Source organism: Ursus maritimus, unplaced genomic scaffold, assembly GCF_017311325.1.
Source record: "Ursus maritimus isolate PB19 unplaced genomic scaffold, ASM1731132v1 scaffold_19, whole genome shotgun sequence".
Taxonomy (NCBI): domain Eukaryota; kingdom Metazoa; phylum Chordata; class Mammalia; order Carnivora; family Ursidae; genus Ursus; species Ursus maritimus.
The window spans coordinates 50,697,860-50,715,247 of record NW_024424341.1 but is presented as its reverse complement, the minus strand read 5'-3'; the positions used below and the strand labels follow the sequence as shown (position 1 = coordinate 50,715,247).

Here is a 17,388-nt window from a genome sequence, read left to right as displayed (position 1 = left end):
GGGCGCTGGGCACACGCGGTGGCGGTGGCAGTGGCGGGAGAGAGGAGGAGCCCGGAGACCCCCTCTTGCCGTCGGCCTCTCTGCGCTCCCTGCTCCGCTGCGGAGTGCCGTCGGTGCCTCCCTGGTGCGGCAGCGGGACCTGCCTCCCACTGGCCCCTCGGTGGTGCCCACCTTCGACAGCGGTGCCCGCGCCCTCCATGCCGGCTTTATGTGTGCTGCGGAGACCCCGGTGAGCAACCGGGCTTTCCCTCGGGATCCCGCCAAGCTTTCCGAACGTCAGCGCTGGCCGCGGGCCGGGTGGGATGCCTGCCACTGGGTGAGGACTTTACCTGCGCGCGGGACGTGCCAACCATGACGCTGCCCCAACCCTCTATCCTGAGCCAACTGTTCGTGTCTGTTTTCTGGACAGCTGTTTGTCTTTCCCGCCTGCCTTGGTCTTTCTTCTGCACTCTAGGAATGAACTGAAAACACACCACTTCCTTCCCTTCCGAGGGACAGGAGTGGCAGGTGCACCCACACAAGAGCCTGGCCTCTGGGAGTTCACACTGGGTGTCTAGCGCCCCGTCGGCAGGCTCTTCTTGTCCTTACATTCCTGTCTTTCTCGGTTTATCTTTCTCTCTCACCCTGATAACTCCTGCCTGGGTTCTCTCTGGCTTTTCCTCATCCTGAGGTCTTCCTGAGTCGCTATTAAATGATATGTATTCTTTTACCGATTATAAATGGGAGTTTGCTGTCGAAAAATGGAGTGACAGACGTGAGTTTTTCAACCATGGTTAATAATCATCGCAGCTGGATCGTACTGAACACTTCCCACCCGCGAGGCCGCACTCGAAGCTCTGCTCTTGTATTTTCTGCTTCATTCTCCACAGCAGCATTGCCACATAGGCCCTCTTCTCAGCTGACATTTGGCCAACGAGGAAACTGAGGTACAGAGAGGCTCTGAGTCCCGCCAGACCTCACACAGCTCTTAGATGTGGCTTTGGGACCGCCTGTGTTACTGTCAGTGGTGTCCTGCCGCCTCTCATCTGTAAAGACTGATCTGCCCATGTGCAGAATCGCTGAGGTATGTTTTGGGCAAGTTCAACCAAGCTTCTGCCATGAGACCACCTCTAATTATAATTAAAGTCATTAAAAATATTGATAATGACAGACAAGTCGTGACTTTTTCAGAGACAGGTCTTCCTCAGCATTAAGAGAAAATTATTTTGTTTTTTCAGTGTAGGTCTTCTTATTCAAAGGCAAAGAGGTTTTCTATTTTGCTTTTTTTTTTTTTTTTTTTTTTTTAGGAGCAAGCAAGCGCACAAACGCTGTTGGGGGGGGAGGCAGAGGGAGAGAATCTCAAGCAGATTGGGGGCTGAGTGCAGAGCCTGACTCCAGGCTCAATCTCTGGGCCCTGAAATCATGACCTGAGCAGAAATCAAGAGGCAGACGCTTAACCAACTGAGCCACCCAGGTCCCCCAATAGAAGGGTTTCTTGGGACCGAGTGTTTGAGACCGCTACTCTGTTTCAAGACCTGCACGCACATACACACACTGTATTCGAGTAAAACTGAGGATCTCTTAATAAGATGGGTGAATTGTATCAATGTCGATTGCCTGGTTGTGATATCGTACTATAATTTTGTAAGATGTTATCATTGCGGGAAACTGGATAAAGAGTGGACAGGAGCTCTCTGTATTATTATTTTTTTTAAAGATTTTATTTATTTATTTGTCAGAGAGAGAGAGCCCACAAGCAGGGGGAGCAGCAGGCAGAGGGAGAAGGAGAAGCAGGCTCCTGGCTGAGCAAGGAGCCCGTCGCCGGACTCGATCCCAGACCCTAGGATCGTGACCTGAGCCGAAGGCAGACGCTTAATCGACGGAAGGACCCAGGCGTCCCTCTCTGTATTATTGCTTACAATAGCATGCAAAGCTACAATTGTCTCAATAAAAATCCCAGTGGAAAAAAAAACTCAGGAAAAAAATGAAATATAAAGGAAGCAGGTGACCTACGCAAATGTGTAACCTGGGCCAAAGTGCGCAGGTCACAGGAACCAGCAAGGGACGGCGTTGGATCCAGAGGCTAGTAACGTGGAGAGCTGGTGCCGTCACAGTGAGATGAGGCTGTAGACAGAGGAACAGGAACACAGCCGCTGTCAGACCTCAGTGCTACAGGGAGGGAACCAGGAGAACAGAAAATAAATACCCCAACCTTGCTCACTTCCTCCTTTCAATATCCTGCCAGCACGTCCCATTGGCTGAACCCAGCCATTAGCCAGAGGGCAGGGGAGCCTCACGATGCAGTGGCTGAGGGCCCAGTGCAGGCTGCACAAGACATCTGGTAAGTAGACATCATCGGCAGAGCAGCGGAAGGTTGGAGGGCAAGCCCAGCATTTTACTCAGCCATATCAACAGGTCTGGAGTCCGATTGACGTGCTCTACCTCTTAGAAAGCTCTCAGAATGTGTTCATCCTACCGGGAATTAAGGAATCAATGAGCTAGCATTTCCCCCATAGCCAATGAGTTGGTTTTATTTATTTTTTTAAAGATTTTCTTTGTAAGCAATCTCTCCACCCAGAGTGGGGCTAGAACTCATGACCTGGAGATCAAAAGTTGCATGCTCCAACTGAACCAGCCAGGCACTGTGAGTTGGTTTAAGTTTCTAATTAGTCGGGTAGAATTCCTTCTCCTTGTAAGGAAATAAAATAGTACCTTTTTTACGATTTTATTTTTAAGTAATGCTCACCCAATGTGGTGCGCAAACTCAAAACCCCAAGATCAAGAGTCAGAAAGCTCCACAGATTGAGCCAGCCAGCCGTGCCTGGAACTAGACTATTATTGATGAGATTAGGTACTCCAAGGATCATCTCCCCAGTTCCCATGCCCTCCCCAGAGATACCCCACTATGAATATATATGACATATATGTTTGAAAACCGTTTTTATACATTTTGAGATACATCATATGGCTCCCGAGGCAATATGTAATGTTTGCATCTGATTGTGTTGATTAAGCTTTTTATTTTGACCTAATTTTATATTTACACGCAGTTGTATGAAATAATGCAAAGAGATTCTGTATACCAACCTTTACCCAGTTTCCTCCTGATGGTAACATCTTGCAAGATTATTTGGTAACATCTTGCAAGATTATTATACAATATCACATTGATACAGTCAGGATACAGAAAATTCTATCACCACAGGGGCGCCTGGGTGGCACAGCGGTTAAGCGGCTGCCTTCGGCTCAGGGCGTGATCCGGTGTTATGGGATCGAGCCCCACATCAGGCTCCTCCGCTATGAGCCTGCTTCTTCCTCTCCCACTCCCCCTGCTTGTGTTCCCTCTCTCGCTGGCTGTCTCTATCCTGTCGAATAAATAAATAAAATCTTAAAAAAAAAAAAAGAAAATTCTATCACCACAAAGGTCCCTCATTCCCTTCCATCCCCTCCGTAAGCCCTTGCAACCACTAATCTGCTCTGCATTTCTATAATTCTGTCATTTTAAAAAAAGATTTTATTTATTTACTTGAGAGAGTGCGCACAAGAGGTGGGGGAGGGGCAGAGGGAGAGGGAGAAGCAGACACCCCGCTGAGCAGGGAGCCCACAAGATCCCAGGATCATGACCTCAGCCGAAAGCAGATGTTTAATCACTTAACCGACTGAGCCACCCAGGTGCTCCTATAATTCTGTCATTTTTTATTTATTTGACAGAGAGAGACAGCCAGCGAGAGAGGGAACACAAGCAGGGGGAGTGGGAGAGGAAGAAGCAGGCTCCCAGGGGAGGAGCCCGATGTGGGGCTAGATCCCAGAACGCTGGGATCACGCCCTGAGCCGAAGGCAGACGCTTAACGACTGTGCCACCCAGGCGCCCCTAATTCTGTCATTTCAAGAGTGTTCTATAAATGGAATCCTATGGTGTGTAACTTTTAGGGATGGCTTTCTGCACCTGGCATAATTCCCCGGAGCTTTACACAGACAGTTGCGTATCAAGAGTTTGTTCCTTTTTATTGCTGAATGGTATTCCATGGTACGTATGTACTACTGTGTGTTTAACTATCACCTGTCAAAGAATGTCTGGATTGTTTCCGGTTTTTGACTGTTACAAATAAAACTGCTATAAACATTCACATGGGAGATGTTGTGGGAGCATAAGTCTCCGTTTCTCCGGGATAAATGCCCACAAACACAATTGCTAGGTCATGTGGCAGTTGCATGTCAAGCTTTTTAAGAAACTGTCAGGGGCGCCTGGGTGGCACAGCGGTTAAGCATCTGCCTTTGGCTCAGGGCGTGATCCCGGTGTTATGGGATCGAGCCCCACATCAGGCTCCTCCGCTAGGAGCCTGCTTCTGCTTCTTTCTCTCCCACTCCCCCTGCTTGTGTTCCCTCTCTCGCTGGCTGTCTCTATCTCTGTCGAATAAATAAATAAAATCTTAAAAAAAAAAAAGAAACTGTCAACCCTTTTTTCCAGACTGGCTGCACCATTTCTGCACTCACACCAACGATGGGTGGTCAATTTTTCCTACATCCTCACCAGCATTTGGTGTTGGCAGTATTTTTTGGTTTAGCCATTCTGAAAGCTGTGTAATGAGATCTCATTGTGGTTTTAATTTGCATCTCTCTAATGGCTAATGGTGTGGAACATCTTTTCATGTGCTTATTCCCCAACTGTGTATCCTCTCTGGTGAAATGTCTCTTCCTGTCCTTTGCCCATTTCCCATTTGGACTGTTTGCTTTTTAAAAAAAGTTTTATTTATTGAAGTAATCTCTACACCCAGCATGGGGCTCGAACTCATGACCCTGAAATGAAGAGTCGTGTGCTCCTCCCACTGAGCCAATCAGGCACCCCTGGACTGTGGAAGCTTTTCCTGTTGAGATTTCAGAGTTCTTTGTATACTCTGGGTACTAGTCGTTGATCACATAGGCGGTTTGCAAATCTTTCCACCCAGTCTTTAGCTCGTCTTTCCAACCATTTAACATGGTCTCTCGCAGAGGAAAAGTTTTCAGTCACGTCCAGTTGATGAGTTGTCCTCTTACAGGTTGAGCCTTTGGGGTGACAAGCTGAAGAACTCTTTGCCTCGCTGTAGATCCCAAAGATGTTCTTTGTGATTTTTTGCCCTGAAAGTCTTACAGCTTCATATTTCATATCGCTGAAGTCTGTGATTAGTTTTGAGTTACTTTTTATCGTAGGTGTGCAGTTTAGATCAGGGTGCACTTTTTGGCTTGTGCATGTCCAACTGTTCTAGCACCGTTGGTGGAAAAGGCTATTTTTCTCCACCGCACTGCTTTTGCAGTTGAGTACTTCTGAGCACAAGCGGCCCCACACCAGGCGTATTGCTCAGCAGTGTACCTTTTTTACACGCTATAATACGTCATGAAGATTCTTCCATGTCAATACACATAGATCTGCTTCATTCTATTCTCCTCTGCGGGTCTAGCTTACCCTGGGGTCCACGGATCACCCCCACCGTACGACCCAGGGGAGGCTGACCTTGCATGAGAAAAGGATGTGTTTTCATTTTCACTGAGCTCTAACTGAAAGTTAGCATTTCTCTCCATTACGAATGTAAGCAGCAAACCACAAGAGTAATAGCAGAAACTATGACTTTGTTGCTAAAAGAAATCACAGATATTTTCACGGTCCATTACTGATGTGGCACCTGTCTTGACATACCATTTACTCTCATTACTACCTCAAAAGGATAGTAGTTGTTAAACCTACTGCAGTATCGTATTACGTAACGCCTTGATAAAGAGGCATCGGCCTTACTTATTACCAGCTTGCGTTTATGTTTTGGTAACTGTGTTTCAATATAATGAATTTTCTTCATAGTCCTGTGTATTTAATGTTGTGCATTAAAAACACATTTCTGAATCAATACATGATTATAGCAAGGTTGCAGGACACAAGGTTAACTACAAAAGTCTATGGTTTTCCTATATAAAAGCAATGAACAGGGTCGCCTGGGTGGCTCAGTTGGTTAAGAGTCTGGCTCTTGGTTTCAGTTCAAGTCATGGTCTCTCCCTCTGCCCCCCCCCTTTTTTCTCTCTCTCAAATAAATAAACGAATCTTTAAAAAAAGGAGCAATGAACAGGGGCGTCCGGGTGGCTTAGTCAGTTAAGCAACCAGCTCTTTTTTATTTTATTTTATTTATTTATTTGAGAGAGAGAGCACACACACAAGTGGGGGGAGGAAGAGAGACAGAGAGAGAAGCAGACTTCCTGCTGAGCAGGGAGCCCAACTTGGGGTTCGAGTCCAGGACCCTGAGATCATGACCTGAGCCAAAAGCAGACACTTAACTGACTGAGCCACCCAGACGCCCCAAGTGACCAGACTCTTGATTTCAGCTCAGGTCTTGATCTCAGGGTCATGAGTTCAAGGCCGTTGTTTGTATGGTAACTCACCAGGTAACTCGCCTTGTATCCTAGATCTCATTATAAAGCAGAAAACTATAAAACTCCTAGAATACAGCACAGGAGAAAATCTAGGGGACTTTGGATTTGGTGATGACTTTTTAGATACACTGAAAGCACAACCCACGAAAGAAAAAAAATCGAGGAAGTAAATTTCATTCAACTTAAAAACTTCAGCTGTTGAGACTGAAAACATTGCTGCCTCCCCCTCCACCAGGCTTGAGAACCATGGCTTTGACAAAACATGGAAATAACGTCCATGCCCATCAAGAGGGGACTGGTTACTAAATGATCCCATTAGAATGGAAGCCTTACTAGTGGTATATGGGGGATGGTTTCCATTGCCCCTGCAGCCCCACTCTTCCCACTGACTGCTCCCCCTGCTCCGGACCCCAGGAGGCTGGCCTTTGGCCTTCATTGGGTGAAGCCCATCAGAGCCCTCACCGTAGGCCCAGGGAGAGGAAAGGAGAGTATTTATTCTCTGAGAGCTCAGAGTATATTAATCCCCAGGCTCCCTCCCCGCAGGCTCCCTACAATTTGTGTAATTGTTCACCCTGTGAACAAGATTCTGCTTCCCAGGTCAAGTAACCACTCCCTCCCTTCTCCCCTCCCTCTGGGCCTAAGGAGGACAGGCCTTCCCCCATCCAGGGCCCCAAGGCCTTGCACTGCCCCTGGGCTTTACCTTCACCACCCAAACCCTTTGTAAATACTCCTGGTATTAAACCCACCTCAAATTATCCTAAATTGATTGGGCCATCTGTTTGCTGCTGGGGCCCTAACTGGTACGGCATCATTAAAGATGTGGAGAAATGCAAATAAGAGATAATGGTAAGACATAAAAAGCAGGCTACTAAACTGTATACAGCCTGGTTTCGGTTTAGGGGAAATTATTCCTAGAAAGAAAAAGAAGAGGGTGTATAAGGGGATGGAACACATGGAATTGCTACAAATTGTTAAAAAGAATTACCTCCAGGAAGTGGGATTAAAGATGTCCTTTAACAAGTCCTACGTTTTTGTATTGACTGAATCTTTGAATGTGTTAACTTTGGTAATCAGGAAACATATGCAAAAATGAATAGGCATAGAATTTCTACACATTGGAAACATGGTTCCAGAGCCGGGCTGAGGGGAGAGAGGTAGGTGGTGGAGTTACAGGTGGGTATTTTTTTCCCCTTTATGCATTTCTATATTTTCCACGAACCTGCATTGCTAATGTTATCAGAAAAAGTAGTTGATTTTTTTTTTTTTGGACAGTAGTTCCAAGGTGAAGTAGATTTTATTTTATTTATTTATTATTTTTATTTTTTTAATTTGACACAGAGAGAGAGGGAACACAAGCATGGGGAGCGGGAAAGGAAGGAGCAGGTTCCCAACAGAGCAGGGAGCCTGATGCGGGGCTCGATCCCAGGACCCTGGGATCACACCCTGAGCCAAAGGCAGACGCTTAACGACTAAGCCAGCCAGGTGCCCCAAGTAGATTTTATTTTTAAACTAAAACAAGGAGATTGGGACAGACAGAGGAATCCCAGGCTGGATGATTGCTTGAAAAAGGAATGAGATAGAGGGAGGCCTCTACACAGGGGAGAAAAAGGAACGGAAGAGATGATCAGAGTTGGAGAGAGAGGAGACTGAATCAGACATGTAGGGGCAATTATGGCTTAGAGAGAAAGCACTGGGGCTGGACATTGTGTACCTTCAAATCCAGCCTCTGTCACCTACTTCCTACCTTGGAAAAGTTCCTTCACTTTACTATGCCTCAGTTTTCCCATCTACAAAATGGAGGTAATAGTGGGACATCCCTTGCAGAGTCCTTTTTTGAGTATTAAAGGTGACACCTTGGGGCACCTGGGTGGCTCAGTCAGTCAAGCATCTGCTTTCGCTCAGGTCATGATCCCAGGGTCCTGGGGTTGAGCCCCGCATCCAGCTCCCTGCTCCCTGCTCCCTGCTCCCTCCTTCCTCCCAGCAGAGGGAGTCCGATTCTCCCTCTCCCTCTGCCCCCCACTCATGCTCTCTATCTCAAATAAATAAATATTTTTTAAAAAGTGACACCTGTGTATGGATTACTTCAAACAGGGTCTAGGACACAGTAAGCACTCTACAATGGCTGCTTATTATACAGCCACTGTGTGCAGTTCTATATTATACATAGAACAGAGATAAGGACTCCTAGATTGATGACAAGAAGAGAGGATACAGAGTGGGACAGACACCAGAACTGGTGGCTGACTTTGGGGCAGCGTCATGACTGGCACGGTCCCGCGCGCGGGTACAGTCTGCCACTTGGCCCACGGCCAGCGCTGACGTTCGGAAAGCTTGGCGGGATCCCGAGGGAAAGCCGCGTTGCTCACGGAGTCTCCGCCGCACACATAAAGCCGGCATGGAGGGCGCGGGCACCGCGGTCGAAGGTGGGCACCATCGCGGGGCCAGTGGGAGGCAGGTCCCGCTGCCGCACCAGGGAGGCACCGACGGCACTCCGCAGCGGAGCAGGGAGTGCAGAGAGGCCGACGGCAAGAGGGGGTCTCCGGCTCCTCCTCTCTCCCGCCACTGCCACCGCCACCGCGTGTGCCCAGCGCCCGCGCTCGGAGCGTCAGTCCCTGTGAGAGGCCCAGCAGAGGCTGGGTTTGGGCCCCTTGCCTGCCGTCCCGCTCCTGCTGCACGAGCAGAGATGGGGCTGACGGGAGCAGCCGCGGTGGCGGTGGCGCTGTGGGTCTTGGTGACGGCGGGCGAGGCGGTGGACCCTGGCGTGGCGACGCCCCGGAGCTGCCACCTGTCACACTACCGCTCGCTGGACCCCAAGGCGCTGGCGGCCGTCAAGGCGCTGAGGGACCGCTACGTGAGTGATGCCCCGATCTCCCCATCCCGTCCCCCGAGCCCGACGGCGCGCCGGGTCCCAGCCGCTGGTCGCTGTCTGCGACGGCCCTTGAACCCTAGCGCCCAGCAGGGCGGCTCGGATCTTGGGGCAGAATTCTGAGCGCCAGATCTTGCGGGAGGCCGGGGCGGGGAGGAGAGGGGGTCAGAGCAGGTACCGCCGCTGTGCCCGTACTCCAAAGGCGCCCCCTGCAGGCGGGCTCGGCTCCACGTCGGGGCAACCGGCTGGCGGGGGCAAGGCGACTGCGCGGTGCCTTCAGCGCGCTTTCGCGCCTTCGGAGAGCTGCGGGGTTCCGTGCACAATCTGCACAACCGTCCTGGCCAGGCGCGTTCCACGAGCAGGAATCCCCGCCGTCGCAGCACTTCGGGGGCCTGGCGAGGTGGCCCAGCCTCACCCCGGCCTTTGTCCCGCAGGAGGAGGAGACGCTGAGCTGGAGGCTGCGCAACTGCTCCCTCCGCCCAAGGAAGGATCCTCCGCGACCCTGGGTGAGGCGGGCGAGCCGTCGGGGGACGGTGGGGCGGCGGCGCGGACCCCGGGTGCGGCCTCTCTAACTCCCGCTCGCTCCCCGCAGTCGTGTGCGCGCCTCCGCTTCGTGGTCCGGAGCCTGGCGGACGCCCAGGCGGTGCTGAGCCGCCTGCCGAGCCCCGAGCGGTTCCCCGGCACCGGCCCGACCCTGGAGCTGCTGGCGGCGGCGCGGCGGGACGTGGGGGCCTGCGTGAGTGCCGCCCGCGCCCCCCGCCCCTCGGGCCCTCCCAGCTCGCTCTGCGCCCCCGGGCCTCCAGCCCAGGCCTACCGGCTTGGCCAGTCTGTTCCGCAGCCACGATTCGCGCGGTCTCGGTGTCCCCCAATCCGCGCTTTGGTCCGAGGCTAGGAGGGTCACGGGCAGAGTCCCCGGGACACTGGGTTCTTCGCCGTCTCCATGTCCCTCGTGTTGCCCCTGCAGCTCGAGCTGGTCCGGCCGGGCTCCTGGAGGAAGTCCCTGCGGCCACCGAGGAGGCGTTCCCAAACACGGAGAGCTGTGAGTGGCGCAGGCGGTGGGGCGGTTAGACTGCAGGGAGGACCGTGTGAGGTTGAGACGGGATGGGAGCTGAGACTCTGAGCGGTGAGCGTCTGGAGGGGACTTTGTCCCGAAGGGAATTCCTGGCTCAGCCCGGCTCCGCCTCCTTCCCGGGTTCCAGGACTCGCCTCGGTGCCACGAAGCCAGCGTCATCTTCAGCCTCCTGCGCCTGCTCACGTGGGACCTGAAGCTGGTGGCGAGCTCGGGGCCTTGTCTCTGATCCCCGCCGCGGCTCCGCCTGGGACCCGAAGCTCTGCAGGAGGGCGCCTGGGGGACTGCCCTCTGCTGGCCCATCGGAGCAGGCGAGTGTCTCAGCCCGTGGGCGCTGAGGCTCCGGAGACCTCTTAGCCTACTTTGGCCGGACCTCGACCCACCTGCACTGAGGGCCAGAGGTGCTGGTACTTTCCCCAAGACCAGACCGAGTTCCTCGGGATGCAGCGATATTTACGTGGGACGCGTTGCCCTATGATCTAACAGGCGCATGGTGTGGATGGAAGAGACTTGAGTCTGGAGTCTGCCTTGGTCGCTGACCCCCACGTACCATGGACCGGTTTCTACTTCTGTGGTCACCAGAACCCCAGAGGCCCTCTCCCAGGACAGGTCCCACTCCCGATTTGAATCTTCAACTGCCACTTTGAGACTGTATAAATCTGTGACTCTTGAATCTCCCCAGTGGGGAGGCCCCATGCATTCCCTGAGGGGTTTGGTAGTGAAAGGTTTTAAAGTTCTTAAGTTATTGTAGTTTTTTGGATTCTGATACTTACGGGTGTTTTGTATTTGCAAAATTCCCGTGTTTATCTGCTATTCTATCTGCTGGTGTTAATTTATTGCCAGCTATTAAATATTATTGCATTTGCGTTGGTCGTTTCCCCTGTGACCATTTTGGGGTGCACTGTTCAGTAAAAAATGCTAGGCCAGGGAAATCAGGTGACTGGAATATCATTTCTGACCTTGCCATGGAGTAACTCGGCAAATTCCTTCTCTCTGAGCCTTGGTTTTCTCATCTATACAATGACATTATTATACTGTCCTTGCAAGTGAGTAATGCACATTGAAATAGTGTTTATAAAGCTTCCAGGTGAGGTCGTAGTGAGGTCTTAATAAGTGGTCTCCATTAAATAACCACACATACATAAGTACACAAACAATTGTACTTTTTTAACTTGTCCAGATCTATGGGCTGCCGATCTTTGTTGCTAACTACATGCCTCATTCATTCTCAAGGTCATACAGCTACTGAGGGTCAGAGCAAGGTCTGAACCTCAGACCCTTTAGTTCCAGGGTCTGGAAGGGCCTTTTTTTTTTTTTTTTAAGATTTTATTTATTTATTTGACAGAGAGAGAGAGACAACCAGTGAGAGAGGGAGCACAAGCAGGGGGAGTGGGAGAGGAAGAAGCAGGCTTCCAATGGAGGAGCCTGATGTGGGGCTTGATCCCAGAACGCCGGGATCACGCCCTGAGCTGAAGGCAGACGCTTAAGGACTGAGCCACCCAGGCGCCCCTGGAAGTGCTCTTAACCACCCCCACCGAACTGCCTTTGTAAGAAAAACAAGTATGAAGCTTAGGAATTTTGAGATAAGCTGTCAGTTTTCATTTATGTGACAGAGAGACAGCCCGCGAGAGAGGGAACACAGCAGGGGGAGTGGGAGAGGAAGAAGCAGGCTCACAGCGGAGGAGCCCGATGTGGGACTCGATCCCGGTACGCCAGGATCACGCCCTGAGCCGAAGGCAGACGCTTTAACGACTGCGCCACCCAGGCGCCCCTAAGATAAGCTGTCAGTTTTCAGAATTCACTGTTGATGCAATGTCTTCTCCCCTGAATTAAGGCCCCTGCAATGACAGGAAGTGACCAGTATACTGGTAGGTGAGTTGGGTACATCCCTGCTCTTGGTTTTGAAACATTTTTATATGTCAGAGCTCAAAGATTTTCCCAACTGAGGACCTCTGTTCACCCTGTCTCTGGAATTATGAATGAGAGAAAGAAGGGGTTAAGGTGGGGGCCAAGTGTCAAAAAGGACTCAACACCTTCTCTCCAAAAATTCATCACCTCCAGGTCCAGAAGATCTAGCAACACAAAGGCCAGAAACTGCAGTGGATACTGTCTAGGTGTCAGACAAAATTCATTAAAATCCTGCCTTGACTTACTTGCTGTGTGACCTTGGGCAGGTCTCTTAACCTTTCTGAGTCCCTGTAGATTACTACAGATTTACAACGTAGGCAAAGCACAATATGTGCTTGGTGTTAACATGGATATTCAATCCTACATTGTGGCAAAACCTCCGTGACCAGGTGAGACACACAAGTGCACAACCAAAGGGGGGGGGTGTCTCTGTTTTCCTTTTGCACCCACTGTTGCCTTTACCCAGAAGGCTTCTCCCTCAGATCTTCGCAGAGCTCTCTCCCTCACTTCCTTTAGGATTTTGCTCAAACATCATTTTCTCAGTCCACCTCATGAATACAAAGTCCCTTCTGCTCTCTGCTCTCATCTCGGCATTATTTTCCCCCGTTTTCTGTTTCCTGACATAATACGTACCATGAGCCCCCTACCCCCAGCCCCCGCCCCGGACAGTGTCTGTTACTCCTCTCTAGTAATGAGCTCTGTGAAGGATCGTTTTATGTTTGTTTCTTTCTATTCTATGCTCAATTCCTGGCATTTTGGGCAGGTACTCAGTGCATAATGTAGTCTGCGCATAAATGAAGGCATTTGTCACAACTGAACTGGTTCCCTTCCAGTTCTTGGCCACTCCCCAATTCCTTAGCAAAGCGTCATACTCCTGGGCCCTTCCGTGCCTCAACAAGGAAAGATGGTCGTGGAGGCTCTCCTCCTCCCCGATTCTCTCTCTGCCAATGGCAGGTGGGGACAGGTGGGGAAAGAGCCGGTGTCCTCTCTTAATTCTCGGGTGTTTTCCCTTTCTCTCTCTTCCCGCACCCAGCAGCTTTCCCCACTGCCCTACACAGCCTCCCTCTGGAATTTCCAAGTTCTTTGTGGCACCAGCCCCTAAGGGTGCCTTTCCCCCTCCCCTCCCTGCATGAGGGCATCCTGTAGAAAGGCGAGTCCCTCTGTGGCCTCCCACCCCAGGCCTGAATCTAGCCCCTTCCGGGCACCGTGACCCCTCCTGGCAGGCCCGAAGCTGCCCCAGCCCTGACGCTTCATCTTCAGAACTCACCTTCACGCAGGTGAACACTGAATCAGAGTCCAGTTTCTCTTTCGCTCCCGCTCCCATGGCTCAGCGGCCTCCGGGCTTCCCCAGCCTGGGGCCTCCCCAGCCTGGGGCCTCCCCTGGTGGTGGATGGCAACATCCGGCTGTTTTCACTTTTCCTACATCAGCTGGACTTGCCCATCTACCCAGGTTAAAAGCTGCACCACGGGGCTCAGGCGGGAATCACATCTCAGACGGAGTTGGATGTTCAGAGACGCAGACAGAGCCTTCTCCTGGGACCCAGAGGAGGACACTGAAGTCGGGGACGCCTGGCGAGACTGAGTGAGGACCCCAGGCAACAGCCTCAAAGGGAACATCCGGATTCCCCTCTCTGCGGAAGGAGACCAGGGTCCAGGAATGAAGCTGGGTGAGCCCCCCTATCATGGTCCGTGACCCTCCCCTCCCCCTCAGCGCCTGATGCTCTCTAACCCCTCACCTTTCTGTCCTTCCGTATCACAGATACAGCTGTGGGCTGCATGCTGGTGACTATGGTGCTGACCGGGGCAGGAGCAGTTCCTGGCCCCAAGCCCCTCGGGGTCCTCCCAGATGCAAGGGGCTGCCACTTGGCCCAGTTCCAGTCTCTGTCCCCACAAGAGCTGCAGGCCTTCAAGAAGGCCAAGGACATCTTTGTGAGTCTCCCCGCTGCCCCGCCTGCTGTGGGCTAACCTCCCGCCCCGCCTCTCTGGCTTACCATGCTGCCCTCCCCCAGAGGGGGACCTGCACCCTTCCCTCGCCGGGCTAACCTCCCCCAGTCCCGCACTGGACAGACTCCCGTCCTCCTTCCTCCTGGGGTGGAGATGCCCCTACTTCCGTTTTGCAAGTTAACCTCGGCTCCTCCTGCTGTTAGCATCAATCGGTCCTACTGGAGTGTTCTCCCTTCTGTCCCACCTGCTGGGGGCTGACCTCTGCCTTTACTCTCCAGGAAGAGTCGCTCTCCCTGAAGGCCTGGAACTGCCGCCCCCGCCTCTTCCCCAGGACCTGGGACCTGCAGCAGCTGCAGGTGAGGGGACAGTCAGGCCCAGCCCTGCCCTTCCCTGGCCCACTCCTCTGGCTGCTTAGGCCACCCCTCACCTTCTCCTTCTCACGTGTCCCTCTCTCCTCGCTCTCCCCACCAGCATCACACACCGCTTCCTCTCCCTGAGCACACTGGCGTGCTCTCACACCTGTCCCGTCACCTTCGCCTGTCCCTTCCTCAGTCCTCCCCACCTGTCCTCTCTCATGTGTGACTCTCCCCTGTCTCTGTCTCTGGTCCTCAGGTGTGGGAGCGCCCCAATGGCCTTGGAGGCCGAGGTGGCCTTGACCCTGAAGGTCCTGGAGACCATGGCTGATTCGTCCCTGGGGGACATCCTGGACCAGCCCCTTCACACGCTGCGCCACATCCACTCCGAGCTCCAGGCCTGTGTGAGTGCTCGGTGGGGGCTGGGGGGGCACCCGGGCCCTGTCTGCTCTCTGACCACCTGAACGTCCCCCTCCGCCCCGGGCCATGCCTCACACTCCACCGGCCTCTGCCCACAGGTCGAGGCTCAGCCCCCAACAGGCCCCCGGCCCCGAGGCCGCCTCCAGCACTGGCTGCACCGGCTGCACGAGGCTCCAAAGAAGGTGGGTGACCAGGGAGTGGCCAGTGTCTGGGGACAATGGGGAGCCCAGATGATAGGCAGCCACTGACCCAGCCCTTCCTCCCCACAGGAGTCCCTCAGCTGCCTGGAAGCCTCTGTCATGTTCAACCTCTTCCGTCTCCTCACCCGGGACCTGAAGTGTGTGGCCAGTGGAGACCTGTGCGTGTGACCCCTGAGACCCACCTGCACCCCATCCTGGCATCTATTTATGGCACTATTTATGCTTCAACCACTTTTCTTCATGTTTTGCCGACAAATCATTATTTATATATTTATGTGCATGGATTCTCAAACTTTATTTTTCTACTTTGTATAAAAATTGTACAAATAAAAAAATGAGGAAACAATTTCTTGTGGTGTGGGACTGTGTGTTTGTGTGGACTAAGTTTTTAGGTTTTTGTGTGTTTTGTGGTATTTTTGTTTTTTGGGTTTTTTGGGGGCCATAACCAATTATCACAAACTTAGCATGTCCAAGTAAGGCAGATCTCATAGCTCTGCAGGTCAGAAATCCAGGTGGGCTCGGGAGTTTCTCTGCTGTGGGTCTCACAAGGCTGAACAAAGTGCCGCTGGCGGGATTCTTATGTGGGGGCTCTGGGGAGAACCTATTTCCAAGCTAGTTCAAGGTGTCGGCAGAATTGGTTCCTTGCAGTTGTAAGACGGAGGTCCCCCTTCCCTTGAGATGTGAGCGTCCCTCCTTAGCTCTTGGTGTCGTCTTTCTGGTCTTGGCACATGCGACCCTACATCGCAGAGCCAGCAACAGCCTGGAAAGTCCTTCTCATGCTTGCAAGCCCTCTGATTTCCCCCTTCTGCCACATTCCTCTCTACCTCCAGCCCAAGAAAGTTCTCTGCTCTTCCGGACTCAGTGTTTAGATTGGGCCCACGAGGATAATCCAGGGTAATTTCTGAATTTTCAAGTCCATCAACCCTGATCACATCCACAAAATCCCTTTGCCATGTAATGTAAGTAGTCACAGAGTCCAGGGGTTGGGGCGGGCATCTTTGGGGGGGACATTATGCCGCCCACCGCGGTAGACGCGTGATTGTGCGCATGAGTGTTCTCTCTCGGGGCATGGTAGTGGAGCACTTCGATGCGTTCTGTTATAAATGAAGTTATATTAACTAAAATGCCTTCGTAAAAACATGTGTCATCGTCCTCGATGAGAAGTCCTGAACAGCAGGGTTCCGTATGGTCCACGGGCTGCACATCGCTAGCGAAGCTCTCGAAATGTAGCTAGTGTGAGCTGAGCTGGGCTCGAAGTATAAACTATACTGCAGAAATTGAGGGATTTTTATTATTTAAAAAAATTTTTTAAAGATTTTATTTATAAAAGCTTAAGATTTATAAAATCTTAAATTATAAATTTTATTTATAAAATCAAAAAATTGACAGAGACAGCCAGCGAGAGAGGGAACACGAGCAGGGGGAGTGGGAGAGGGAGAAGCAGGCTTCCCGCTGAGCAGGGAGCCCGATGCGGGGCTGGATCCCAGGACCCTGGAATGATGACCTGAGCCAAAGGCAGATGCTTCATGACTGAGCCACCCAGGGGCCCCGAGGGTTTTGTTTTTTTTTTTAATTTTTTTCCAGATGGTGCTGGCCAGGTTTCTCCACTGTAAAGTGACTATTTCCTCTTTGTAAGAAGTGAGTATAGGGGGCAGACTTGGAGACTAGGTAAATGCATATTTCTTCTTAAACTCCAACCTGTTCGTATTAGCATGCATTGACGGTGTTTGTCCTGCTGGTCCGGCTGTTACTGTCAAGACAGTTACCAACCAGTGATTCTCTTTCTATATTTATTAGCTGGCATTCTACTGTTTTCTCCCTCATTTATGTAGTTACCGATCGATTTCTATCAGCATGGACTCACAGCTTCTTATTTTATTCAGTGGGTCGTAATTCCTTATTCTCATTTATTTCGACGTTCCACTTGTCCCAGATCAGGTCAATGGGAACACTTTCGAGAGGGCACCTATGTCCTTTTGTGTGTCCCCATCATTCTCAGAGCACCACCTTGCTTTCTGGAATAAGATTTTTTAAAAAAGATTTATTTATTTTAGAGTGGGGTGCAGAGAGAGAGGGAGAGAAGCAGACTCCTTGCTGAGTGCAGAACCCAACACAGGGCTCAATCTCATGACCTGAGCTGAAATCAAGAGTCAGATGCCTAACCGACTGAGCCATCCAGGCTCCCCTGGAATAAGATTTTTCGTGAATTTTGCCCTGCCTCAGTTCTGTAAAGAGCCATTTCTCCAAGAAGATTTG

General features: G+C 51.6%; 2 protein-coding genes across 2 annotated transcripts; both read left to right on the top strand.

Moving 5' to 3' along the window:
- Nucleotides 1-8,937: 8,937 nt before the first annotated feature.
- Nucleotides 8,938-10,961, top strand: LOC103661083 (interferon lambda-4-like). The gene is made up of 5 exons (XM_040633042.1): nucleotides 8,938-9,223; nucleotides 9,673-9,744; nucleotides 9,831-9,974; nucleotides 10,203-10,277; nucleotides 10,438-10,961. Exons 1-5 carry the CDS (start codon nucleotides 9,056-9,058, stop codon nucleotides 10,534-10,536), a joined length of 558 nt encoding a protein of 185 aa, XP_040488976.1. The 5' UTR covers nucleotides 8,938-9,055; the 3' UTR covers nucleotides 10,537-10,961.
- Nucleotides 10,962-13,983: 3,022 nt separating this feature from the next.
- On the top strand, nucleotides 13,984-15,371 carry LOC103661082 (interferon lambda-3). The gene is made up of 5 exons (XM_040633041.1): nucleotides 13,984-14,144; nucleotides 14,438-14,526; nucleotides 14,781-14,916; nucleotides 15,031-15,114; nucleotides 15,202-15,371. The coding sequence occupies exons 1-5, from the start codon at nucleotides 13,992-13,994 to the stop codon at nucleotides 15,298-15,300; spliced, it is 561 nt and encodes a 186-aa protein (XP_040488975.1). The 5' UTR covers nucleotides 13,984-13,991; the 3' UTR covers nucleotides 15,301-15,371.
- Nucleotides 15,372-17,388: the final 2,017 nt, after the last annotated feature.